Here is a 27690-nt window from a genome sequence, read left to right on the forward strand (position 1 = left end):
ACAATTACTGCGTGTACCAGCTGCCTGCACATTAGGTGTCTGAACTTGCAGCACCCGTACCCTGGTCGTCAGCTCCGCCTGTACTACCAGCCGCCAGTAAACATGCAGTCGCCTGTTCCGTACAGTACTCAACCGCCTGTTCTGTACGACCAGCAGTTCTATATGGGTACTCTCTATGCAGGTGTGATTCCCTTCTCCTCCACGCAGCCAACATGCACGACTCCTCCCCAAAAAGCAAACGTGAGAAAGAGGCGTGCCCCCTCCCAAAAGTAGAGTAACCTCTATATTTTTACTTAGGGGCCTCCCAAGGTTTTAAAACCTTTATAACATTAATTTTTGACCACAAAAAGGTTATAAAACCTTTTTTTAAATCAAAATCTCTTTGCCCCCTTCACACTTGGGGTTGTCCACACATGGGTTTACTTTTTGACTCCAACCTGATGCCATTCACACTGTCCACCATGTCCCCGTGCACACCTGCATACTGTCAAGAGAAAAACACAGGGTCGTGACACTGAGTACGATGACAAGGTCAATCATGCAATGTCCTCAGCGAGGACAATTTTGGGTTGGCCTCTAATGATGGTAGCACCTCTAGCAAGGACATTCCTTCCCCTAGTGATTTCTCTGAGAAGGAGGACTAGAGTCTAGAGTCTAGACATTTTTGTACTTAGTGTTGTCACTAGTCACTACACACTTTTTTGTATTTCCTATTGCAGGCCGCATACCACGGCTCTTATTTATGGCATGCCGCATGCATATGTTCACTATTCATGACTCTTTGAAGTCTGTACTAGTGTTTTAACTTTTTTCTAGTTTATGATAACTTCTCTAGACTTTGCATCTCTAATTGTGTACAAATATCTATTTTTCAAGAGTATTTTAAAGTGGATCCTATCTCAATTGAACTTATTTTTTGAAAATTAAAAGTTTCGTATCAGTATCATCTTTTCATACCTGACAACTATGATGAATCCTAGCCACCTGTAACCTACTTGCAACCTTCCCTCTAATCTGATCTCAAGGCTTTCTATCCCTACCCAAATTAGAACCTAATCTCAAGAATTAGCGATAGGTACATATGTCTTGTTGGTATCCCTTCGTCTTTGTTGATCAAAAGTAGCACTTATCAACTTCCCCTACCTCTGCCTCCACTACATTAACTATACTTGGCCTTAGATAAATTGCCAACAACACCAATGCCTTGCTTAACACTCTTCTTTGCATCGAGCTATGTTATCTTTATCTTCCTGTCCATATATCTTCCTGTCTGTATAGGGCATTTCGCTCCTTGGATTTTTGAAAGTATTCTTTCTAGAATGATTCTCGTTTTTCTTTCGGTGCTTCTTCATCTCGAGGATGTTGCTCCTATAAGGCAACCTCCTTTTGCGGATGGTATTCCACCATGTAGTCCTTGTTGTTGCTTGCCTACCAGACCTAGAGTTCATACAAACTATGCCATATAAGCTACATTATGCGAGACCAAAGACAAAGGGATACCAACGAGACATATGTACCTGTCACTAATCCTCGAGATTAGGTCCCAACCTGGGCAGGGTTGGGGAGTCTTAAGATTAGGAAGAAGGTAGAAACCAAGTTACAAGTGGCTAGGGTTCATCATAGTTATCAATGTTAGTGCTCACATAACCCGGTTTGTAGGGTAATTTTCTCAGCTGAAATTTAAAAATCCCGGTTGGAATTCAGCATTGTCTTTAACTTTAAGGAATGAAATTTACATATTTTAGTTATAAATCCCGAAATTAGTATGGTTTTTAGAGAATTTTAGGTCTAAATTCCAGTAGGTTTTAACATTGCCTTTAATTTTAAGGGTTGAAAAAAAACTTTTTTTTCGAGCACTCGTTGTTTGGTATGAAACGAAGGTACGAAAAAACAGTACCGATATGAAACTTTTAATTTTCAAAAAATAAGTTCGATTAAGGTATGCTCCACTTTTAAAAAACTCTTGAAACATAGATATTTGTACACATTTAGAGATGCAAAGTCTAGCTTAAAACACTAGTACAAACTTCAAAGAGTCATGAATAGTGAACAGATGCTACAGCATGTCATAAATAAGAGCCATGGACCGCGGCCTGCAATAGAAAATACAAAAAAGTGTGTAGTGACTAGTCACAACACTAAGTACCAAAATGTCGAGACTCTAGACTCTAGTCCTTCTCCTAAGAGAAATCGCTAGGGAAAGGAATGCCCTCGCTAAAGATGCTCCCATCATCAAAAGTCAGCCCAAAACTACCCTCACTAAGAACATAGGCCTCGTCATCGTACTCGGGCTCTCTGATGTCTACATAGGAGCATCCTCTTCTTCGGCTATAGATGCTAAAGCGCTCCTCCAAGTCGACCCACATCTCACATATGTAGACACCGGGCCGATTAAAGTAGGACGCTGAACAGTGCATTCGCAGCCTCCTACTCGTGTGCCACCTCTAGCTACACGACCTCTACGAGTACGAGAAACTCGATGGACAACCTTCTCTAGCTCCGTGTAAATCTCGGCATATATAGCATCCTCATCTTAATCTCACTCCTTGCGAACACTCTTAAGAGTGTCCACTGTCAACCTGAACTCGTCGACATTCACGTAAATGCAAACAATTATAAATTATTAGTCAAGACTCATCACTCATGGCATGCTATGAATCATGAGTTGAACTTTGAACTCTCGAGATCTCTACCTGTTTAGAGATCTCTATGTCATGAATCTTCTCCACCATGCGCATGTTAGAGCGGCAATATACAAGCCGCTCTAACTGCATGGTGCTCAGACGATTGCGTATCTTTGTGTGTGAGTGAGTAGGAACTACAGTTCCTCTCACATGTCCCCGAAGAGCAATCCTATGAGAAAATAAGAGAGTTAGAATAATGTAAGAACTAGTTACTACTCTAAAGTATAAACTTTAAAGTTAAAAGTCTTAAAAGTTGACTCTTGAATAGACTCTCAAAGCCATTTTTGTACGTGAGCCATTTAATAACCAAATGACTTTCACCAAAAAAAGTGACCAGACCATCAACTCCCTACTCGAGCAAAGTGGGTTGGCGAAAGCGGCTCCCCTTTTATCATTGTACCAAATGAGCTCTTTGAAACTCTCTTTGCTCGTGCATGGGAAGTATCTTTGGCAAGTAGACATCTCGATCGAAAAGTAGCTCCTGATCAGCAAAGAGCCTTTATACTTTGTAGGCGAGATGCAACAAGGCCGTAAGACCATCGATAGGTCTATGCATCCATCACCGTCTCCTCTCCACAAACGCCACAAGCCAATCACGTCGTGGAGTGGGTGGAGGCTCGGTGGGATCCATCACCCCTAGAATGCAAAAAGGCCACTTTAAGATCAATAAGTATTAAGTATTAAGGAAAAAGAAAGAGATTTGAAAACGAGAAAAAGAAAGAGCAAGAAGGAGAATCGAGATGGTCCATGGGACCTGGGTTTACCTAATCCTCTCCATAGGAATGCCGGTATCGTCCTCATCAAGCATTGTTGTCGTATGAATCTCGACTAGGGCCTCTCGCATGAAGTGGGTGAGTAGCCCCAATGTGGAGCCCTCCATGTCGGCCATGCGCAAGAGACCCTATACAAGGGAGTCACCGCAATGACAATGGCACACACCTTGCGGCAAAAAGACTCTCTCATGCATAGCTGTTGAACGGATCGGACCTCGTCCGCACTAGTCTCCATCTCTTCCCTTAGCCATGCGACGAAATCCGGGGAGACCACGGTCATCTGGAGCATCGGCTGCATGTCATATAGCCGCTCCAAGAGAAGCCACATGTAGGCAAACCACATGGAAGAGGGCTTCTTGAGTTCCAAGTCGCTTTGGTCGCGAAACATAGCGAGCACCTTCACCTTCTTTGTGAAGAAAATCACAATTGATAGACCTTGTACGACCACCCTCTTCACCCACTCTAGCTTCCCCACATCCTCCATCATGAGTAGGTCTAGACAAGGCGCAAGGAGTCCATACAATAGATGGGAGCTCAGCTTCTACCAAGCGCCTCATTTTGTGGCAATTGGATGTATTGTCCGTGATGACTTGAATGACGTTTTCGTGCCCAACCTACATGTAACACAATGGCAAATGCAATGAGTCATGACATTCTTTAGAAGCTTGAACATAGATACTAGAGACTCAAGAGCTAAAACTTAAATCACAATGCACATAGACTCGTCGTTCAAATTTCATCTCTATGATGGCTTGCCGAATATGATGATAGATAAAGATACCCGATCTTCTCTTTGCCCCGCCTTTCCCGTATCCAGGACGCGTAAGAAGTATGTGCCGAGAGCGGATGAAACAAGGATATTCATGATACCAGTCTTCTTACGATTACTCCATCCATCGGAGAGGATAGAACAACCATACTTCGCCTATCCTTCGCATACGGGTGTGAGTTTGCACCTCCGCAATGGCCCTCACCATTTTGTGTCATTGTGGGATCTTGAGCACATAGAAGGGGAGATTGGAATTGATGACCGTGCGCGCAATCTCGTCATGCGCGGCTTTCATCTTCACCTTCATATATGTGAGGTTGTTTATGTTTGCACCGATGGTGGTTTGCCTCATTGCCAGAGAGCTCCCCCCCTTGGCCTCTTTGATTCGAAGTTGGAACCGACCGAGCTGGAGCCGAAGCCGGAGCCGGAGCTGAAGCCCGGTGGGGTGGGGGAAGGACTCACAAATGCAAAGGTATCGCACATGCAAGCTCCTCCATGTCCACATTTGCCTTGGTTGCAGAAGAGCAAGTACTTCTTCACTATACCATCTGCAATTTCTTTAGGAATCTCCTTGCATGGCGCAACTTCCCAACCAAGCTTGGACACATGTGCAAGGAGCCTCGTGGCTACCCTTCCTCCAAAAGTTGCATGTTCATTTCCATGACCCAAAATTACTAGCAGGTTTCTCACTGGTGGTGATATATAAGGCAAAACCCTCAAGCCTTTTCTTTCCTCCGGGCCCCATTGCCAAAGAGAGAGAGAGCTTGAGACGAGAGAGAAAGAAAGAAAGAAAGAAAGATATATTAACGTCAACGAGAGGCCAAAGTCGGCCTATGAGACAAAAAAAAATAATACAACTGTGTTCTTCCGGTCATCGGAAGAAAAGAAAGAAAAGAAAAGAAAAAGTGTGCGTGTGTTTGGATACAACTGTGAATCATCATGGATCGGTGGAGCCCATATACAAACAATATAAGGGGTGGGGATGTGGATGGAGTGCTAAGGCAAGATGCATCTCTATATGCTGAAGGGGTAGTACAAGCATGCTATGCAGATCTATGTCTAACTCCATCCCGTGCCATAAGAGGGATATAAGATATCATACATCGCCGATGCTGAGGCTGTGAATGGCGTGAACATGTACCCTGAGTCTGAATGAAAGCGAGCTACCCTCTCCTGCCTCTCCTGCGTCTCCATCTGGTGTCTCATTCGGATAGCTGCTATCTCTCGGTGACAGAGTCGGGGTGCTCTATGTCCAGTCTGTCTAGGTCTCCTCCTGGCTCTCAATTCCTTTGCTCTCTGTGCGGTCACACGACGTGGTACATCAGCTGGCACTGGCACAGCTCTCTGGAAGAAAACTGTGAGCTGGGACTATCTCCCACCCCTAGTGGGAGCGGGTGTTTGGAGGAGTCTCTCTCGAGAACTATGAAGCTCTAGTAGTAGTCTGCCAAGCTGTCGCTGGTCCGAGGCCTCCATCAACTGATGTAGTGAAGAGTGCTCCTCAAACAATCCTGCATATCTATCTCTGACCCCCTGGTGGGCTCTACATCTACATACAAAGTGATCCTCAATCTCCACCTCCTCGCGGCACAATCTGCATATCCGCTCAGCTCGAGGAACCCGTGCCGCTCTCCCAGCCTCTATCTCTAGCTGATGTGATGAGACTCGTAGCTGTCCAATAGCAACGCGAGAGCTGTGTGGCATGTATACATCCATGTACCGCGGTCGATGTATAAACCCATCCCCTGAGATGCTCATAAAGTGGTCTCTATAATACAGCATCTTCGGTGGTAGTGGGCTCTCTGGTGCTGTCCATGTCTCCTGTATGTAGTGCTGCCATATGTCCCGTCTCATCACTCTGTTCCTCTCATTGAGAGAGAGGTAACCCCGTGGAGCAGACTGATCATACTGAAAAGGTGGCAACCGCTCAATGTCTATCCCATGATGTGAGAACCACTGTAGCATCTATGCATACCAAGATCCAGTGTGTCCACAGCCTCGGCCAGCTGTCTGGATGCCTCAAAAGCTCGGCGGGATAATCTCTCTGTGGGCATCTCCCTCATCCTGTATATAAAGGAGATCGTCTGGAACAATGCCTCCACTGCCATAGGTGGTGCAGCAAACTCAGCTCGAACAATGTCGTGCGGGACGGATGGCTTGATGCGTATCATCCTCGAGAGCATCAAGATCTGTGGTCTCTCCAGCTGTACCCATGTGGAGGCTGCAAGCCCTGGTGCCCAAACCGCTGCTGCATACATCAAGGCTGGTGTCACTAATGTATCAAAGAGCCACCCCTTCGTGCGGGGTTCCTGAAAATGTGCCTGATGACACTGACGCTCAAGGCCAGCAAGAGCTGCATACCCCCGGGTCACTGTGTCTCGGACTGCCCGAGCCATGGAGAAGCGTCTAGCTGAGCTAGTAAATGTGATGCCAAGGTAAACATAAGAGCTCACCACCTCGACCCGCCCTCCTGCTAATGTGAGAGTAGTGTGGCCCCTGACTGCGGGTGAGGTGTGGAAGATCATAACCTTGGTTTTCCCAAGGTTCACTGTGAGACCCTGCTGTGCGCAGAAGTCATCAAGAGCCACAAGGTGTCTTTGAAGCCCAACCTGCGTGTCGGATACCAAGACGATGTCATCAGCATAAAGCATAACATGGACAGTAATACCTGATAGCTCAACCCCAGAGCCTCCTCCCTGTGTGATGTAATCGACCACCTCATCAATATAGAGCCCAAAGAGCGTGGGGAAGAGCGGGCACCCCTACTTCACACCAATGGTGCTAGCAACTGTGTCGAACAAGCCTCCTGGGCATCGGACTCTCCCAAAGACCTGCTCATATAGCCTGTATATGCCCCACATCATGTCTGAAGGTATGCCTAGTGTCTGTAGTCGCCGAAAGAGGCGCTCTCTGGGCACAGTATCAAATGCCTTGTGGAAATCCACAAAGCAACAATAGAGCCGTTCCCTCCGTGCCTTGGCCTAATCAATCAGACACCTCAATGTAAAAATGTGGTCGATGGTCGAGAAGGCTCGACGGAAGCCTGCCTGGCCTGCTGCTCTCAATCCCCCAACCTCTGCATGAGTGCTTAGCTCCGCCTCCAAAACTACCCCGTATAGTTTGGCCAATATATGGCCAATCATGATGGTCCTGTAGTTCCCGGGGTCTAGTACCTCTCCCGCTTTATGGATCGGCACAATAGTGTGCATCGTCCACTCAGCCAGAAACCCCTCTGACAGAGGTCTGTTGAAGAGATGAGCAAGAAATGGTGCCAATGTATCAATAGCATAGATGAGATGCTCTCCCTGTAATCCTGTATGATCTGTCGCCCGTCCATGTTGGAGTCGGCATATGGCCCTCCTAACCATAGGTGGGGTGAAGAAGGTGGAGACTGTGGAGCAGGGCTCTGTGAGCTGTGCTATAGGGGGCTGTGCAGGCACATCATAAAGTCTCTCTGCATATGTCTGCCAGGTCTGAGGATCGGTAATAGGTGTGGGAGGACGGGGCTCTCTGAGTCTCCTCCAAGCAACAGCAACATCTCTGCTCATGAGCATGTGATTTGTGTCCCAGTACTGAGCCTCCTCATAAGCTCACCGCTTACGGCGGGTGAGAGTATGCATCCTCCTGCCTGCCTGCCTGCCTGCCTCTGGGTGATCTCCACGCGAGCCTTCTGCACTCGGAGACTGCGGTAAAGGTTTCTGCACTCATCATCATACCATCGGTTCTGGGGCATGCTCCCAGATGTAGGTGGCTGTCCTGTCTGTATGTGGTATGGGAAACTCCTCGCGGCTGCAAAGTGCAGTACATGTGAGAGCTGGGAGGTGAGCATAGCCATGGGTGCCGATGGATCTAAGGCAAATAGCTGATCATGAACATGATAGTCGTACACATCGGCTAGGTCCTGATGAGTGAAGTGGAAAATAGTGCGTGGTGGCTGTATGATGGGTGGGTGGGTCTCCAGTAAGCTCCTGAAAGTGAGGGATAGGTATGTATGATCCGCCCCAATGGCACATGGTGGTACAATGAAGTGAGACACCATATCTGCTGCCTCCCGGGATCCCATCACATAGTCCACTGTACTACTGCCGCCTCCCACTGCAAAGCAAGTCAACCCACCTGAATCTGGCCACTGAGTCATCCCGTTATAAATAACGAGATGGTGTCGGGTCCCAAGCTCTGGCAAATGTTGCCCATATCCAGTGTTGTCAGCTCCTCCGTCTCAGCGGAGATCCGAGTGGTCCCTGTATCCTCTGTAGCTAGCGGCTCTAGTCTCAAGGGATCTTTAAAGTCATATATCTCGCACTGTCTGCTCTAGGTCCGTGCATTGAAGTCCCCCATCAAGAAGACTTCTCCCAGTGTCGATAGTGTGAGATCTCCTCAGATAAGACAGAGTATGGAGACTCACTAGCCTCTCCTCCACCCGGCTCCTCGGTGGTGGCAAACCGCGACCCCTTCAGAGGAAAGTAGCAAAGGGCGATATAAATCCATCTGGTCTCCGAGAGGCGTAAGCTAATCCACATGTATCTCGCCTCCAAGTCTCGTGCTACGACTCGAACATGCTCATGTAAGAGAGAGAGAGAGAGAGAGAGAGAAAGAAAGAAAGTTATATTAACGTCCACGGGAGGCCGAATCCGACCTATGGGACAGATCAGGTACATCCATTTACATTCCACTCTGGGTATCGATGCCAAAGAGACATAAAACTGAAAAAAAAATAACTCAAAATGAACTCTTAAGACTCTTAAGAGTTTAAATTACAATGGGTTCTATTGCATCTAGTTCAAAATTGAGGTTCAAAATAAAAATAGCTATATTTCATCCATGGATGGATTTGCTCTTGAGGGGGGTGGGGTACGGAATTCTTTAATGATTGCTTGTCCTCCTCTTTATATTGCCCATTTGCCATTCTTTCTTGCTTCTTTAACTTTATTCAGCTCTGCCGATTTGTTCTTAAGTTGTAGCGGGGTGAGTTCATCAGCTATCCATACCTTTGTCCCTTGGAGAGACCTTGTTTGCTTCATCACTGCTATTTTCTCATTGTTGTCCATATAGGAGACTTTTGCCTGTGTACCCTTTACTATAATAGAGATAGGGTCTCCTAAGTCCACGAAGGGGACTACTTTGCTCAGTTGTGCTGTAAGTACATCTGTATCTGTAAGAGAGAGAGAGAGAGAGAGAGAGAGAGAAAGGAAGAAAGATATATTAAGCGTTTACTAAAGACCCAATGGGCCTATGAGACCAGAGTGATACAATAATGTCCATGGCATATCTCATCATGGAATGGAAAATAAAACAGAAAGTAAACATAAACATAGCTATCTCACTTGGGTGATACAAAACTGTCCATAGAAACTCATCATGGAAATACTAAGAAACAATAATGTCCATGGCATATCTCATCATGGAATGGAAAATAAAACAGAAAGTAAACATAAACATAGCTATCTCACTTGGGTGATACAAAACTGTCCATGGAAACTCATCATGGAAATACTAAGAACATAGAAACATGAGAGCAGCATTTGCTCCATGTAGATGGTATACCACTCTCCAAAATATCAAGCATGGGGCTAATGAGTATGGCCAAGAGGTGTCCGTTTTGGAGTCTTATGACTTGGCTGATTTCATTGTAGTTGGTGTTCCACGGCCGGACTTGGAAGACGGGGCCGTTTCTACCAACTATTCAATTTTGAAGGGTCCCAACCATTTTCACAATAGAAGGTGGCCTCACATGAAGTACTTCTACATCTCCTATGCCTTTCATGCTACCTCGACAAGCTACATACCACCGGGACTACCCAAACCCACCAATATACCTTGCATCCGGCCGCGAATCGCGGTCTCGAACCATACCACTTAATCTCACATGCGAACTTCATGGTGCCATCTACACCTTTCAACCCCAGTCGCGACTTCACATGTCGATACCCGCCTCGGCTAGATTCGATCTGATGGAGTGAATGTCAGGCCTTTGTGATGGGAGCATGACATGTCGGCGGAGAATCTCACGAATCCGTCTCTGTGTGGTGGAGGGTCCTGATGCTCTGGGTCGGGGACATCTGGCGAGCGAGAGAGAGAGAGAGAGAGAGAGAGAGAGAGAGAGAGAGAGAGAGAAGAAAGAAAGTTGTATTAACATCTTCAAAAGGCCAAAATGACCTATAAGACCAAAAGGTTACATCATATTCATGAGACACATCATCCTCGGTACAAAATAGTAATAAAGAAAGATAACAAAAATCTAGAACTATAAAATCTGATCTAGGTACATGAGCAGAGAGCTCTCATATCACCCTAATACATCCCTCATGGACCACTGTGACATGCTACTCAAGCTGGGAATACTAAGCTGGCACGAGAAGGTCCTACGATGATGGGAGATGATGGCCCGGATCCTCCTGTGGTGGCGTGGCCATGGGCGAGGGCCATGGGGTTTTGGACGTCGAGCTCTGCATAACTCAGTGGCTCTGTCAAGTGTCACATCTCTCGGCCGAGCTCCTGGACTAGCCTGTGGTCCGGGTATGATGGGTGGATCGGCCCTCGAAGTCAGTGAGAGCTCTCTGTGCTAGTCCTCGAGCAAGTACAGCTAATCTGGATCTCACTAAGGACTCCCTATGTCTACGGAGCTCTAGAAGAAAAAGTCCCAAGCATCTCTGATCTGGGAAGTCCATGATCCTGGAAAGTGGTCCGAACCCAGCTCAGAAGGAACCTCCCCCGAATCTCATAGTATACAGGGCATCCGCATATGTAATGATCCTCTGTCTTAGGCTCTGTGTGACAAAGCCGGTATATCATGTCCTCTGGTGCGGCCGCCCTGGGTCCATATCTGGCACACTCCACTCTCAGCTGGTAGGACGAGGTGCGGATTTGACCGATCGCACATCTCACCCCACCAAAGCTTCGTCCTCGGCTCCTGAAAGTGTATCTGTGAGCATCGCGTCTCCAGCAAGCCAAGGGCTGCATATCCCCTCATCAATCTAGCTTCGGCCGCCTTCCGCATCGAGAACTGAGGTCCAACAATAGTGATCCCAAGGTATACATATGAGGTAACATACCCCACAGGCCCTCCACTGTATGTAAAGTGTACTGCATATCTACTTATCCACTGTGAGGAGGTGTTAAAGATCATGACCTTGGTCTTTCCAAGGTTCACAGTGAGGTCCCGGTCCTCGCAAAAGGCCCGTAATGCATCCAAATGCCTCTACAGCCCCTCTAGTGAATCAGCAATAAGAACAATATAAGAGGATCGGTATCATGACTCCTGCTAAATGTGCTCCTGGTCCTCCCTGTCTGTCTATGTAATTCGAGATCTCATCAATGTATATACCAAATAGAGTAGGGGCAGCCCTACTTCACCCCGATAGTGCAGACACGAGAGAGAGAGAGAGAGAGAAAGAAAGAAAGAAAGAAAGATTTTATTAACGTCTTCCAAAAGACCGAACTCGGCCTATGAGACAAATCAGTGTACCTGTGTGGGGTATGCTCTGTCATCCCAACAAAATGAAAAAGTACTAAACTAAAAAGCTGAATCTGGGTGTGCAATAAGTACAATGAGTGGGGGAGGGGATGAAGCTCTACTACTAGGAGAATGCAAAGCTATATGCATGGAGTATACAATCATGATATGCAACCTAGCTAGCTCCATCCTGTACCATACTGGGGGTATAGAATGGTATACATCAATGAAGGGGGTGTCCACAGCTCCCTGAAGAACATGCCTGGGTCTGCTTTGAAGCGAGCCAATCGCTCCGCACCCTCTGTGTGAAACTGAGCTCTGATCTCTGTCATCTCTCTCTGGTATAGGCGTGGTGTCCGAAAGCCAAGTGTCCTCTGTCTCCTGCGGGCTCCGAGTGTCTCTACTCTCTGGAGAGTAATTCCCTGCTGTGTAGGGGCTGGGAGTGGGGTGGATCTCCGAAAAAATGTAGTAATATGTGTCTGGCGTCCCCCCTCTGGAGCTGTCTGAGCCTGTAATGATGTCTCTCTATGACGCTGTATGTCTAGAATGAATCTCCCCGGTATGCTCTCGTCTGCTGCCTCAAAGATATGGCGTAGGGAATGTGGCTCCCTGAAAATGGGATATCTCTCTTTGATGGCTGTATATGCTCTGCATCTGCATACATAATGCTCCTCACTCTCCACCTCCTCTCTGCACAATCTGCATACCCTCTCCTCTCGAGGGATCCGTGCTGCTCTGCCAGTCTCGATCTCCAGTCGATGTGATGAGACTCTAAGCTGACCAATAGCTACTCAGGAGCCGTGTGGTAAAAAGCCCTCCATGTATCTAGGCCTCTCTATAAATTCATCATCAGTGATACTCATGAAGTGATCTCTGTAGTACAGCATCTTCGGTGGAAGAGGCTGTGTAGGCGATATCCATGTCTCTCGTGTATAGAGCTGCCATAGGTCCTGTCTCAATACTCTGTTCCTCTCACTATGAGAGAGACGGATATGTGGTGCATCCCTGTCATACTGGAATGGTGGTAGATGATCCATGTCTAGGCCATGCTGTGAGAACCAATGTGTGACCTGTGCATACCATGATCCTCTGTCTCCTGCCTCAGCCAGCTGTCTAGATGGCCTCAAAAGCTCTGTATGACAATTTGTCCTGTGGATTCTCTCTCAATCTGTCTAGCAGGCATATAGTCTGGAATATGGCCTCTACCATCATAGGAGGCGCAGCAAACTCTGCTCGGATAATGTCATGAGGTACTGACGGTTTGCTGCGTATCATGCGTGCCATCATGAGGGCCTGTGGTCTCTCTATCTGTGTCCACCAATGGGTAGCAAGTCCTGGCGCCCAAAAGGCTGCTCCATACATCAGTGCCGGTGTGACTAATGTGTCAGATAGCCACCCCTTCGTCCGGGGCTCCTGAAAATGCACCTGGTGGCACTGTCTCTCTAGCCTAGCCAATGCTGCATATCCCCATGTCAATCTGGCTCTGGCTGCTGAACCCATGGTGAAGCCGTGGCTGCTGCAGAGAAGGTTACCCCTAGGTACACGTATGATGTCACCACCTCCACCTGGCGTCCTGCGAGAGTGAATGTCAGCTGACTCCTGCCCTGTCTCGATGTATGAAAGACCATAACCTTGGTTTTCCCAAGGTTCACAGTAAGACCCCTCTGTGTGCAGAAATCATCGAGTGCATGTAGATGCTGCTATAGACCTCCTGGAGACTCAAACACTAATACAATATCATCAGCATAAAGCATAATATGTACTGAGGTACCTGCTAAATCAACTCCATCTCCGCCTCCCCGTGTAATGAAGTCAGCCACCTCATCAATGTATAACCCAAATAACGTGGGGGAAAGTGGGCATCCTTGCTTCACACCAATGGTGCTAGCAATAGTCTCGGACATACCTCCTGGGCATCTGACTCGCCCAAAAACCTGCTCATACAACGCATAGATGCCCCATGTCATATCTGCTGGTATGCCAAGAGACTGCAGGCGCTGAAAGAGCCTCTCTTGTGGTACTGTGTCAAATGCCTTGCGGAAATCCACAAAGCAGCAATAGAGCTTTCTCTTCCTCACTCTGGCCCGATCAATCATACATCTCAAAGTGAATACATGGTCAGTGGTAGAGAAGGCTCTCCTGAAGCCTGCCTGCCCTGATGAGCGTAAACCTGCTCGCTCAGCATATAAGCTAAGCTCTTGCTCCAACACTGCACCATAGAGTTTGGCCAACACGTGGCCAACCATAACCGTCCTGTAGTTGCTCGGATCGAGCATATCCCCTCTTTTTTGGATCGACACAATGGTGTGCATCGTCCACTCCACAGGCAAACCCTCTGCTAGTGCACTGTTAAACAAGTGTGCAAGAAAAGGAGCCAAAGAATCTACTACATATATGAGATGCTCACCCTGTAGGCCCATATGGTCGGCGGCCCGTCCATGCTGTAGGCGGCGGATAGCTTTCTTTACCATCGAGTGGGTAAAGAAGCTAGCTTCCTGTGGCTGAGGTATAGGTGGCTGCTGTGGGGCGTGGTATAGGCCCTCTGCATGTGTACTCATGAAGAAATGGAAGATCTCTAGCTCGTGTATCTCTTTGAAGGCCCGCCTTTTGCGGCGAGTAAGTCTCCTCATCTCTCTCCTCGACTCCTACTCTGTGATGGCTCCCAAGGCTCTCTGTATGCGGAGTCGTGAGTATAGGGCTAGCAGAGAGGTCCGGCAAAGTGCAGAAGTCATGTAAGGCATCCAAGTGTCTCTGAAGCCCCTCAGCTGAGGCTGAGAGGAGGACGATGTCATCTGCATAAAGTAGTATGGGGATCGATATGCTTGCCAGTGTGGGACCAACCCTGCCTAATCCGTCAATGAAGCTGGAGATCTCATCAACATAGAGGCCAAAAAGAGTGGGTGATAGAGAGCAGCCCTGTTTCACTCCAATAGTGCTAGAACTTTCATGTGATGTACCTCCTGGGGCTCTCACTCGTTCAGTGATGGACTCATATAGGGCGCTGATGCTCCATACCATGTCAGATGGGACTCTAATCTCCTGTAGTAGACGGTGTTACGTGTAGGAGGCGGGCTGGGGGTACACTATCAAAAGCTTTGCGGAACTACTAGGAGAATGCAAAGCTATATGCATGGAGTATACAATCATAATATGGAGAGAGAGAGAGAGAGAGAGAGAGAGAGAGAGAGAGCACTTGAGAGAGCTTATATAAGAGAGCGGAGGCCCATGCCCTAAACGGCTAGAAAAAGCAGCCAAAAAAACGGCCACAAAAAACAATCAGAAAAAACAGGCAGAAACAAAAAACGGACAGAAACGGCTCCTTTTTTTCACAGGTACATTTCGGAAACATTTCATACCGTACAGTACGAAACGTCCGTACCATTTCAAATGGCAAGTGTTGGGAAAAAAAAAACATCCCGGTCTCCTCATATTGCTCATTTCGCTTCGTATCGTTTTTTACGTGCGTGTGGTGCGGTACGCGTCCCGCAGACAACTGTGGGGTTCATTATTATTGATAATCCATGGTTACTGGCTATTTATGACTAGATGGTTATTTATAGCAACAATAGTCACTCTACAAGTGACTTATGGGTTATTGAGGTCATATTGTTATACTTGACAGTTGGTTTGTGCCTGGACTAGAGTAGTTTTACTTGCCATGAAAATGTCAATTCACACGTGGTCTTGTTGAGAGTCCCTTAAGATAGGCTATGGTGGTATGGGAAGCCAGGGCTGTCTGGCTTGGCCTGTGGGGAGTGGAACCTTAGCCCGCAGCTCGGGGAAGATTCCGGATGGGATCTACGGTTGGGAGGTGAGTTTGCCTACACCATTCTATGTTTGTACTAATCTTGGATTTAGCCTGTGTTTTAAGGTTGATCCTTGGGGAATCTTACATACACCAAGGACACCCTAGGATCCATAGATCAAGGTCAACCAAGAGGTGCAAATATCCAAATCTACAAAAGCCAAAACCAACCCCAGAACGAGTGTCGAGGTTCAGCTGGTTTTTTGACGTGGTGGAAACACCAACAGCTCATAGGTGTATTTCTCCAAATCCCATATGGAAGAGGATGAGGTAAGTGATGCACAAGTACCCGTGGCAGCAGTCCTAGAGAAGTTGCCCATGTGAGAAACTCCAGAGAAGTTCCCATTGAAGACAGAGCCAAATAGAGCCCGAGTGCTCCAAGTTTAGAAGAAGGGGATGTCACATGCAAAACCAATAGCCGAGGTCCAACAGTTTTCCAAAGTGGTGGAAATACCAACAATTCACAGGTGCACCTCTCCAAACCCCATATGGAGGAGCCAATGTGCAAGTAGCCTAGCAGTGTGGGTTTGTAACTCAGAAGGGAAGGTCCTAAGTTCAAATTTTGCTAGCCCCAGATTGGCACCTGGTGCATTGCGCAATTGTACCACCTTCGGGTTGGAGACCATGCCCTTTCAGGGCAGGCACCTATAGACAGAAGGATCTACTCATGTAAAAAATCCATATGATGCAGAAGTAACCGTGGCAACAGTCCTAGAGGAGGTGCCCATGCTAGCAGTTCCAGAGGAGTTCTTTTTGGAGACAGAGCTAGAAAGTTTGGAGCAAAGCCTATAGTTGGACCAAACCAAGGATGGAGCAAAGGTGCAACATATGCCCGAGTGCTCCAAGTTTAGGAGGGGATGTCACGTGCACACCCCAATAGGGTTGCAGACCCTTCAAAGTCCCTTTTCAAATGCCCAGCCCCTGACCTGTCCTACCTGGCATAGGCAGCTCTGCGACTACCTACAGGCTGTAGAACAGACCCTACGTTCCCCAAACTTTACCTCTATATTCCATGCTAGGCGTTGCCCTTTTATGCTGTCCAAAGCTTGCTCCACATCTGTTCCCAGCCTGTCATTCTCATAGGCCTTTGCCTCCCTGAAATTTAATCAAGTCCCCCTTCACACACATGCACCTACTCTACCCTCATGCATCTCTGCCTGTCTGTGAACCCAATGGCTTTGACCATTTAGCAAATAGGGCTCACAATGGCCTGCATCTCTCCTGAACTACCCTCTATGCCCCAGTAGACACAGCACATGCATCTGAGGGCCGATGCATGTGACACAGCAAGAGTTCCCTGACAAACAACAGAAAGTCATGTAAACACTGCATTGCCTGCTACAAGGATACCACTTTGGGTTAAAAAATCAACAATGCTAAGGTGTTACCGTTCATTAACACAGGAAAACAGGGTGCTTCACCATCACAAAGAAGGCCAAAAACACAAGTCTTTTGAAGTCTTTTATTGAAAACAATGTACTATCATTTTCCTCGTGATCAACAAAAAGCTAGCAAGCTGCTCCAGCAAGGGCAATAAAGAAAAATTAACCCCTTCACATCCTCTTTTTTCAGCTGCACAACTGAAGAGCATAAACACACGTACAGCAGAATATCTAGCTTTCAGCAATCCTGCCCAAGCAAACCATCCGTCAAGAAAAAAGAACTAGAGGCTTGTCAATCACTTCAAGCAGCCTCCCTCCTTAACGCTTGGTGCATTTAAAAAGTTCCTAAATAAAGCCTGGCAACACTGAACCATCATACGATATTAAATAGATTTATTTTCTTGATTTTGTAAATAAAAAAGAAATAGAAGATTGTATTACCATATTAAGAGTAGATAGCACTTGGGGCAAATCCACAGGGATTGTAGTTTGTGGTCGAGGTCCTACGAATAAGTAAAATCAAGTCACCGAAAAAGCCTAGACACTCCCATTTTTACATAAACATCTCACAATACTGCACATGAGAACAAGGATCAATACCATCAACACCGACTGGCCATGCTGGTGCCCTAGTTGGTGAATCCAACCTTGACAATATGCAGTCATCCACTTTCAGAACAGATAGTGAAAACCCTGGATATCACCAAACCATATTTCAGACTTGGAAATCATTAGATTCAAGAAAAGAAGAGCAAGATTTGAATTTGAAATAGCACTACAACAGAGAGCTCGTATCCTATTCCTAACCCTCCATAGTGTACCTCTAAACATGCAAGCAAGTCAGGCTATGATCTTCCTATCAAGTGTAAATATAACTTTACAGAGAGCCCTTACCTTTCATATCAAGGGAAGTCATAAAGCTTCCAGTATAAACCCGCTCTACAGCTAATCCATAATCCAGCTGAAGCTGTGCAACAGCTTTGCCAGCTACAATCATCAACTCCATGACAGGGGTTGCACCTAATCTGCATTCATCGGATAACTATTGATCATCTAAATACGTGTGGCATCTACTTTTTAAAAATGCATCAGTGGCACGAAGTATACAGTCCCCACGTAGAAAAGCAAGCCCAAATAAACTAATCTCATTATCTACAATATTGCAGGCAGAAACAGTAAAACCTCAAAGTATCAATCTCAGGTTTGCCAGAAAAAACCCTATTTTGTAACTTTTTGAGGAATCCAATATACTCAAGCTCTAACACTTGGCCAACTGTTAGACACAAAATACTGATAGATTCCACATAATTTGTAAACCAAACAATAAAATCCACACTTTTGGAACAATATCATTATAAGGAATAAGAGGGGTGAAGCGGAGAGGAGAACAGATAAAAAGGGAGAAAGCCAAAAGTGATCAAAGTATATAATATCCCTCCAACATTCACACTAGTTGCCACTGCAAAAACACACTAGCTGAACTAAACAGCTAATGATGAAGGCAACAAGTAATGGAAATAAGGATGTTAAAGATGACTGCTAAGTGCTAATTTTGTTACATGCCCGGAAGCTGTCTTCTTTCTGAGATAGGAACATCCTGATGCAAAACACAAATAGAGAGAGAGAGAGAGAGAGAGAGAGGTGGCTGTGTATTCAGTATATTCATATGATACAAAAAGGTATAATCGTCTGTGGCCTTTGGCCTTCCAAAAAGGATAATCAAAAGCCTATCTACGACCTAAGTCCTTAGGGGAGAGAGATGTCTAACAATGAACAATATTATGCCTTTTATAGGCTCTTGGCAACTAGGCCAACTGGCCGACCTGCTGTCAGCCAGCTCCATGGACAACAATAATGCATCTATGCTGCCTACTTCATCTGCAGACTCCTGTCCACATGACCAACTGATGTCCTTCCCCACGTGGAGGTCTTCCGCATAATCTGAGCCCTAAACTAATCTGATGCCCACCAGGGCTAGGCATGTCCATGTGCATGCACATGACATCCCCTTCCGCTAAACTTGATGACGGGATTCCAACCCTTGATCATGGATGAATCTCCACATATGGTCTCCCATACTGGTCACCCTTCCCTTCCTAGCAACCTTTTCACTTAACACCTTGCCCTGTCTTTGATTCCACTCCAAATCTGATGTAGTGATCTATGCACTGTTTCACTTTGTCACCTTGCCTTCTTGCCTTGTCTCTGAACACAAACATGAATCCTTCTTCTTGAAATCGACCATGGCACCCTTGGCTCCACCAATATCGAGAATACAAAAGCAAAGATTTGAAACATATGTACACACATTGAGTGTTTTTTCTAGACACTACAGAGAATCTAGTGCAAGAATACTCTTGCTTGAGGTTGCATTTTTGCACGCAAAAAGTTTGCACAGGAACATTGGGTTGCCTGCTAGTGCACATACTACCAGGCACGTAGTGCACGTAAGTGCTTCTTGGTTTGCTTGCAGGTATTAAAGTGCATATTCTAACATGATGGCTCAATATGCTACAGATGTATTTGGTGTGCTATCCCAAGAGGATAAGCTAGATGGATCAAACTACTCCCTGTGGAGTTTCATGATTCTGAATCTGTTGGCAGCCAAAGGGCTTTGGGAAATTGTTTGTGGTGATGACACATGCCCAACTACCTTGCAACGAGCAACACCTCAGAGGAGAGCTACACAAAGAGCTCCAAGAGCTCAGGTAGAACATCCTGCTCCTACACAAGAGCAAAGAAGATGGGATTCCAAGGATGCACATGCCATGTCCTTGATGGCCCTTTTTGTCAAAAGGTCTATCATTCCACACATCCAATCCTGCAAGGCTGCAAAGCTTGCATGGGACAGTTTGGAAGCAATGAATCAGGTATACAACGAGGCAAGGGTTGCCTACTATTGGATACCCTTTCTATGGATGAGGGCGACTCAATGACAGATCACCTCACCAAAGTGAAATATTTGCAAGAACAGTTGTTGAACATTGATGAGGTTATCCCAAACAAATAGCTAGTCACCAATACTTTGCATTCTTTGCTTCCCTCATATTTGGGGTTTCACACCTCTCTCAATCTCTCTATGGGAGGAGGTGCAGAACTTGTCAATTTTGAAGAGTTGGTGGGTTTGCTCTTGCAAGAAGAACAAACAAGAGCAAATCTATCAAGCAACCATGGTGGTGACAAGGCATTTTCAGCCAAGCATGGAGGACACCAATCCAATAAGACTGGTCATGGACAGCCCTCTTCTCGAGGTGATACGTCTAAAAAAGGGGATGCTAGCAAGCCCAAATATAAGGGCAAATATCACTACTATCATAAGCCTGGCCACTACATAAATGAATGTAGAAAGCGGATGGCAAAAGAGAAGAAGAGAGATGCAAGTCATGCAGTAGCCGACACTTCTAGTGACAGAGCAGAGCAGTCTGCTAATGTAGTCCATGAGGAGTGGACATTTTTTATCACATGCAATAGTGACACCAAGTGCTACAAAACAGGATATGTCTTTGATTGCATCCCTCAGTAAGGAAGTAATTTGGTATTTTGATAGTGGTGCTTCGAGCCATATCACTTCTTGCGAAGATGTATTTCAGCATTTGGTTTATGCTGACCGCACTGTATCATGTGCAAATCATTCTACTTGTCCAATGAAAGGGATAGGCAACATCATGCTTGTTGCAACCAATAGTGCAAATGTATGCATGACGAATGTATTGTATGTTTCAGGGATAAAGAAAAATCTGCTCTCTATCTCAACCATAACCTATGAAGGTTTGGTGGTCGAATTCGCAGATAAGATGTGTTTAGTCAAAGACCCTTCAAGGGGTTATGCTATAGTCACTTTTGAACGCAATGCCAAGTGTCCATATGATGCACATACAGCACCTGCCTACACTCCTGCTATGCATGATGCAGAGCTATGGCATGCTCGTTTTGGATATGTGAACTTTGGGAGTTTGATGCTTTTGCAAAAGCATCATATACTTGAAAATATGACGCCTCTTGAGTATCCAACAAGACATGTATGTGAGGGGTGTATTTTGGGAAATATGTACTACAAATCATTTCCCAAGGATGGAGCTGTTAGAGCTGAAAATAAATTACAACTCATGCATAGTGATGTATGTGGTCCGAAGCGGACATCATCCACATCTTTACTTCGTCACATTCATTACTCAAGGTTTGCTTGGGTATATCCTTTGAAGGCAAAAGAAGATGTGTTTACATGCTTTCAACGCTTTGTGGCAATGGCTGAAATATGTCTGGATGTAAGAAAATGCTGAATTTGATATGTTTACCAAAAACACAGGTCTCCACAAAGTCATAAGACCATGTATGGGGACTGACACCTGGCCAATGCCGGAAGGTTAAGGAAGTCGGTGACCTGATGAGAAGCCCTAGTGAATGGCGGTCGTAACTATAATGGTCCTAAGGTAGCAAAATTCCTTGTTGGGTAAGTTCCGACCCGAATGAAAGGCGAAACAATCTGGGCACTGTCTCAGAGAAAGACTCGATGAAATAGACATGTCTCTGAAGATGCAAGCTACGTGCACCTAGACAAGAAGCTTCATTGTTCCCTAGGATTGGCTTCAGGCTCTTCGTGCATAGCTTAGGTGGAAAGCAAAGAGGGTCCCTTTCGAAAGGGAAGGGGGGGGGGGGGGGGAGAGAGAGAGAGAGAGAGAGAGAGAGAGAGAGAGAGAGAGAGAGAAGTTTAAAGAATCAATATCATAAAGTTTATGTGAATAGTCCAACTGAAAGCACCTTGTATGTGAAGGGCTGATTTGAAAGCTGAATTTGATATGTCAGATTTTACACTCCTATCTTGGCATTCAGTTTATGCACAGATATGATGGAGTTGTTATGTAGCAAACTAAGTACATAAAGAGTTTACTAAAAAGGTTTCACATGGAAGTCAACATGCACGACATTGGTGAACCTTTTGAAGCATGAATTTACAGCCACGCAGTGGGATGCCTCATTTACTTGTGTAACACGAGGTCTAACATTGCTTTTGGGGTGTCTCTGTTGAGCAAATTCATGCACAGCCCAGACACAACGCATTGCCAAGCTGTGAAACGCATTTTCCATTATCTACAAGATACTATCGATCTTGGTTTGTTCTATCCATGGGGAAGCAGCTTGCAGCTTTATGTATACGGTGATTCAGATTGGGCTGATGATTATGATACCAAGCAATCCACCAGTGGGAATTGTTTTTTCTTAGGAGTTCATGCATATCTTGACTGAGTAAAAAGCAACCCACTGTTGCCACATCTATCTGCGAGGCCAAGTACATAGCAGCCTTCCCTGCTATGTACAGTAGATTGTGTATAGCTAAGGAGATTATTGGCTGATCTTCGTGAGTGTCAACAAACACCCACTACTATTCTCACTGATAGCCAAAGTTCTAGGGCCGTGGCCATAGTCATAGGGAATGGCATTTTTAGACTCCGGAATGTTGGGGATAGCAACATCTTCCCCTTCCCATTCCCGTCCCATGTCACTCTATAGTCACAGGGAATGGCCATTCTAAGTCTTTTCCGTGCTCGTTCCCCGTCCCCATTTCGCATCCCATATGACTCGCCGTGGCACAAAATCCCGTATTTTATGCACGTACCAAGCACATTGAGATTCATTATCATTATGTCAGGGAGAGATTACATGCAAAGGAGATCAATTTATCTTACTGCCCTACACAAGATAATGTTGCATATCTATTTGCAAAGGCTTTGGCTAGAGAGAACTTTGAAGCTTTTCAAAAAGCTTTAGGCTTGCTCTCATAAAAAGAGCGATACCCTACATTATGCAGGTTCACACTTACACTAAAGGGTGGATTTGAAGGCAAATGCCTAACCAAGGGCGCCTTTTCCCATGTGGTTTTTCCCCTTAGATATCAGGTGTGAAAGAACACTCTATCTATTGCTTTGTACTTTCATATTATTATTATTTGTACTTTCATATTATTATTATGGATGGATATATGTGGAAGGTTGACTCTATCACCTCCATTGATTCTCACTCTTAACATTTGTGTATTGTGTCCATCTCCATCTCTGTGTGGCTATAAGATGAAACCCTAACTCTCTCTGTGTGGTTGTGACTTTCCAACACCAAAGAGCTATGTGTACTACTTGATTAACAATCAAGCAGCCCACTATCTATTAAGAGTACTGGTGCCCTTCAGAGAAATTGCTACTTACTTAGGGAACTTTCGTAGCGAACTCCAATTGGTACTGCTTTGATGTGCATCTGTTGGTCATGAAGATATAAATGTGCACCCGCTACACTTGCACTTTGTGATGTAAGTTCTCGCAAGCCCTGAATTCGTCCAATATGGCCAGTATACCCGATTGGCCATCAAAGATGCATGCATTTGGGGTGAGCCGTATATGCTACAAGCTAATCCACCTAAAGAAATGAAACACATCCACGAGTGCAGCCTCCACTATTGCACCCGGAAGATTGCCGAAAACCCAATCCCTAACTGAAACCTCTCTGTGTGCAATGGACCACCAAGCTCGGGAAACAAAATCCCAAACACGTTTAGCAACCAGGCAATGCATAAAGAAATGGTGGCTATTCTCTGGGCAAGTGGTGCAGAAAACACAAAGGCCTGTTGCAAGCTTCCTCCTGTACAATTGATCCCCTATATGCAAACCTCCCACCAACACCCGCCAAACAAAGACTTTCCCTTGAAAAGGGATCATGGAATGCCAAACACCCATCAATGTATGCTTCCACCACGAGCGTCTTCGAGCTACCGGCCAAACTTTGTTGGCTTTTTCAATAACCCACCTCTTATCCTCAGCCAACAAATGGTATATTTATACCTTCATAAGGTCAAAAAAATCTGAACTTATGAATTGAGAGATTTGAGAAAGAAATAATAGTGAAGAAGGACAAAGACAAAAACAAAGCATTTGAAAGATCAAAGATAAATAAACTAACAAACCTAGCTACTAAAGAGAGGAAATCAAAAGATAATATCAAACGAAGACTTTTAATTAAGATATTAACAAAAACAAAAAAAAAACAAACAAACAAAAACAAACAAACAAAAAAATAAAACAAAAAACAAAAAACCAAAAAAAAAAACAAAAAACAAAAAACAAAAAAACAAGAAACAACAAAACAAAACAAAACAATTACATGAATGAATAGGGAAAAAAAACACACACACACACACACACACAAAAGCATGCACACACTTTTTCTTAATAAGAACTTAAACCTTTTGAGCTGAGAATCTGCAACCTACATTCTTGACCCTGAATTTCAACACAAGTGGAGACAGCAACAAGCAGATAGCGAGGTAGTGTGTGCTTGGAATGCCACTTTGCAAAAGATGATCACTACTACTAAAGGGCGACGCAAGGTGAGGGACCAGCCGTCTAACTACTGCAACAAAGAGGGAATTTTTGAATGCAGGGATGCCCAACATGATAGATAAAGTTAATAACCAATCTATTTCAACTTTGAGCTTTATTATCTTACGAACACTGTGACTTGAACATATTTGGATTTTAAACTTTTTATTGTAGATTTCATGTTGGTGCTGTCACTTGGTGGTTGGATTATGGTGTTGAGACTCCGGAGCTGCAAAATATTGGTGCTGTCACTTGGTGGTTGGATTATGGTGTTAAAACAAATGGTAGACTTAGCAGACACTAGCATAAGATCCCTAGGCTTTTTAAGCATCCAATCAGCCCATGGTGTAGCAGCCTCGAAGGCTAGAATATTCCCAAACGAATCTAATTTCTCCTTAATCACACTCCACAGTAAACTATAAGACCTGGGAACTTGAAATGCTGACGAATCCGAAGGAAAGAGAAAACCCGGCCCTGCCTCGGTATCAGTGCATCAGCCACCCGCACCAAGCGCAACCTAGCCAGACGGTTCAGCTCCTTGCGGGAATCATCCCTCCCTGGCCAAGTCACAACCCGTGTGGTAACAAAAGGCTCTCTCTGCAAGGATTTTGCATGAAGCCTATACTGTGGTGGATTCATCTTCTAGCTCCTCCCCCTAATCTCTTAGGCGTGCTAATATGCATCCAAGAGACCCAAGTCTGTCCAACCCTATCACCCTGCTTTTTCCATAACATAAATCGCACAGGTTGCATTTACTCACCCAACGACTTCTTACTCCATGGTATCAAAGGAAGGAAAAAAGAGACCATCGGTACCATAATCGACTGGGTCACTTTATTTTAAGGCGGACATGTAGAGCCCACCCTTGGGACTTCCAGTACAAAAACTTGTTATGAATACGGGTGATCATCCAATTCAACAATTCCCTGGTCGATACATCAACACCCACAGGGTAGCCCAAATGCCGCGTAATACAACCTCTAGGGACCAGTCTTCCTTGCCATCCCAAGGCAGCCAAATCCGATTCTGTGCAACTAAGCAAGGCAGACTTCTCAATAATAATGCACAAACCCGAAGCATGAGCAACAGATCCCAAGTCTCAATAGCACAAGCAGCATTCCTTTTGTCATCCCTCAAGAACATGAAAGAGTCATCCGCAAGGGCCTAACCCCCAACTGTTGACCACTCGACAGATGCAGACCCACAATTTGGCCATCTTTAGCCATCTTGTCTAGCAAGAAAAGTATGGGGTGTGTGACAATAGCAAAAAACAGTGGACTAGGAGGGCATCCTTGCCACAAAGACCGAGTCAAGCCAACACCCTGAGTCACCCCACCATTTAGTAGAACACGGGCTTCCGCCTCACTACAAATCGTGTAAATCAGATTGGACATCCGAGGCCCAAAACCCAAAGTTGTCATAAGCTACGACAAGAAAGACCAACTAACATGATCAAAAGCTTTTTCCAAGTCAAGCTGCACCATTACCACCTCTTGCTTTGTAGCTTTTGCATAATCAATGCCTATTTGCACATTAAGAATATTATGTAGGATATCCCAACCTTTGATAAAGCCATATTGGAAGCGGTGAACAAGAGACGGAAGAACCCTCTGTAAATGATTAGCCAGCACCTTTGTGAATATTTTATACATGGCTCCCATAAGACTAATCAGCCTCCAATGCCTCAAATGAACAGGAGAAGGCACCTTGGGCAAGAGATGGAGCAGCCCAATCTTCCAATCCTAAGGCATGAAACCTGAGCTCCATACCTCCTGACAAATAGCCGTCAAAGGTACTTTCAAATCCTCAGCAAACTTTGTGAAAAGTTCATTCCTGAGGCCATCCCAACTCAGAATTTTCCCCCGAGGCAAATGAAGCAACACAGCTTCCACCTCCCCCTCCGTAATCGGTGCATCCAAATCAACTGCCAAATCGGGAGAGACCTGATTCCTAACTTGCTAAAACAACAAGCCGCAAGCTGCCATACCCTCAATCAACTGCCAAATTGGGAGAGACCTGATTCCTAACTTGCTAAAACAACAAGTCCCAAGCTGCCATAACCTCAACCGAATCCACCTGTGGGGGTCCCAAAAGGTCCCTATAGTAGTCCATACAAATGTCAAGCCAGGTCTGTAATAATAACCCCTTGCCGATCATGTAAACACACAATATTCTCCCTTGCATATTTCTAATGCAAGCGTGCATAAAACTTATGGGTTTGGCAATTATTATCCAGCAAAGCATCAAGCCTTACCAAGAGCTTGAATTTCACATACTACATGTCTTGAATAGCTTGCACCTCGTGACCCAACCAAGAGATCGCACCATCAAGCTCGTCACTTCTCTGGCAAGACAAAGCCAAGGATTGCAAGGCATTCAAGAGACCTTGCACCTCCTCCAAATAAGCACGCTGCACTGAAGCATTGGCATTTCCATATTGACGTGCAAGCCTTTGCAAATTACCACAAAACACCTGCCAAGCCCCCATTCCATCTTCCCTGACCCTCGCAAAGTGTTGCACCACCTCCAACATAAACACATGAAAAACTTCATTATCCAAAAAGGATCGATTAAAACGCAATGGTACCTTTCCCAACATTCTCCTATAAGCATCCACAAGATGGTGCAACAATTCCAAAACCAGAGGGAAGTGATCTGAGAACACATGTCGTCTCTCCACAATCATAGCGATGATTTCGGGCAAGACGAGATCATGCTGCGACACATACATTCTATCCAGTCTAGCCCAAGACCGAACATGCTGTTGAGAATGAAAAGTATACCCCAAGTCATGAGGATGCAACCATGACCACATGTCCTGTTTCAAAACTACCGCTGCATATTCATCGCAAACCGGCCTCTCGAGACCATCCATAACCGAGTGTGGCAAAGAAGCATGAGAAGGATGAACACATACATTGAAATCCCCCAATACAAACCTAGCCTCGAGATGTGCAAGTGAGTAAACTCTTCCCAAAGGGCACGACAAGCCCTTACATTATTGGGAGCATATATCCCCACCAACCACAACGGCTCATCCTCGTCACGTTCCATTGTACAATTTTCATGAAAGCGAGTCAGGCTTTGAGGGGTCCATCTGGAGTCCCCACTGCCACCCAACTGTTGTCTATCCATAAGTGCATGAACGGCATTCAACATCACTGCACCCATTTCGGCTGCCATCCGAGACGAAGAGGGATCTTGCAACTGGTGAGCACGAGTCAAAGGGTAATTCCCATCCCAAGGAGAGATCATTCCCCCTTTCACATCAAAAGCCAACGACAGAGAAGATTGATTCTCTTTATTGACCTGAGATCGGAGTGGGTAAGGAGGCAACGAGAAAGCAACCCTAGACCTTTGTGTATGCCCGCTCGAAGGTATCACTCCAAGGCCCTGCTGACACTCTCTACCATAAGAACCTTGAGGCCTACAACTGTAAGTCCGCAACTCAGGTTGTTGCCCT

General features: G+C 45.5%; 1 protein-coding gene across 3 annotated transcripts in view; it reads right to left on the bottom strand.

Annotated features, from left to right (window-relative positions):
• The window catches only part of LOC147629081 (putative 3,4-dihydroxy-2-butanone kinase), a 97581-nt gene that overhangs the window by 48614 nt on the left and 21277 nt on the right, over positions 1-27690 (bottom strand). For all 3 annotated transcript variants that reach the window (XM_086812326.1, XM_086812327.1, XM_086812325.1), the window contains exons 11-13: positions 17758-17888; positions 17464-17556; positions 17305-17366 (exon numbers count right to left, since the gene is read on the bottom strand). In XM_086812326.1, the coding sequence (XP_086668452.1) occupies positions 17305-17366; positions 17464-17556; positions 17758-17888 (286 nt within the window). The remainder of the gene's footprint in view (positions 1-17304; positions 17367-17463; positions 17557-17757; positions 17889-27690) is intronic.

This window comes from Cibotium barometz, chromosome 18 (assembly GCF_041138505.1).
Source record: "Cibotium barometz isolate CiBa-2024 chromosome 18, ASM4113850v1, whole genome shotgun sequence".
Lineage (NCBI taxonomy): Eukaryota > Viridiplantae > Streptophyta > Polypodiopsida > Cyatheales > Cibotiaceae > Cibotium > Cibotium barometz.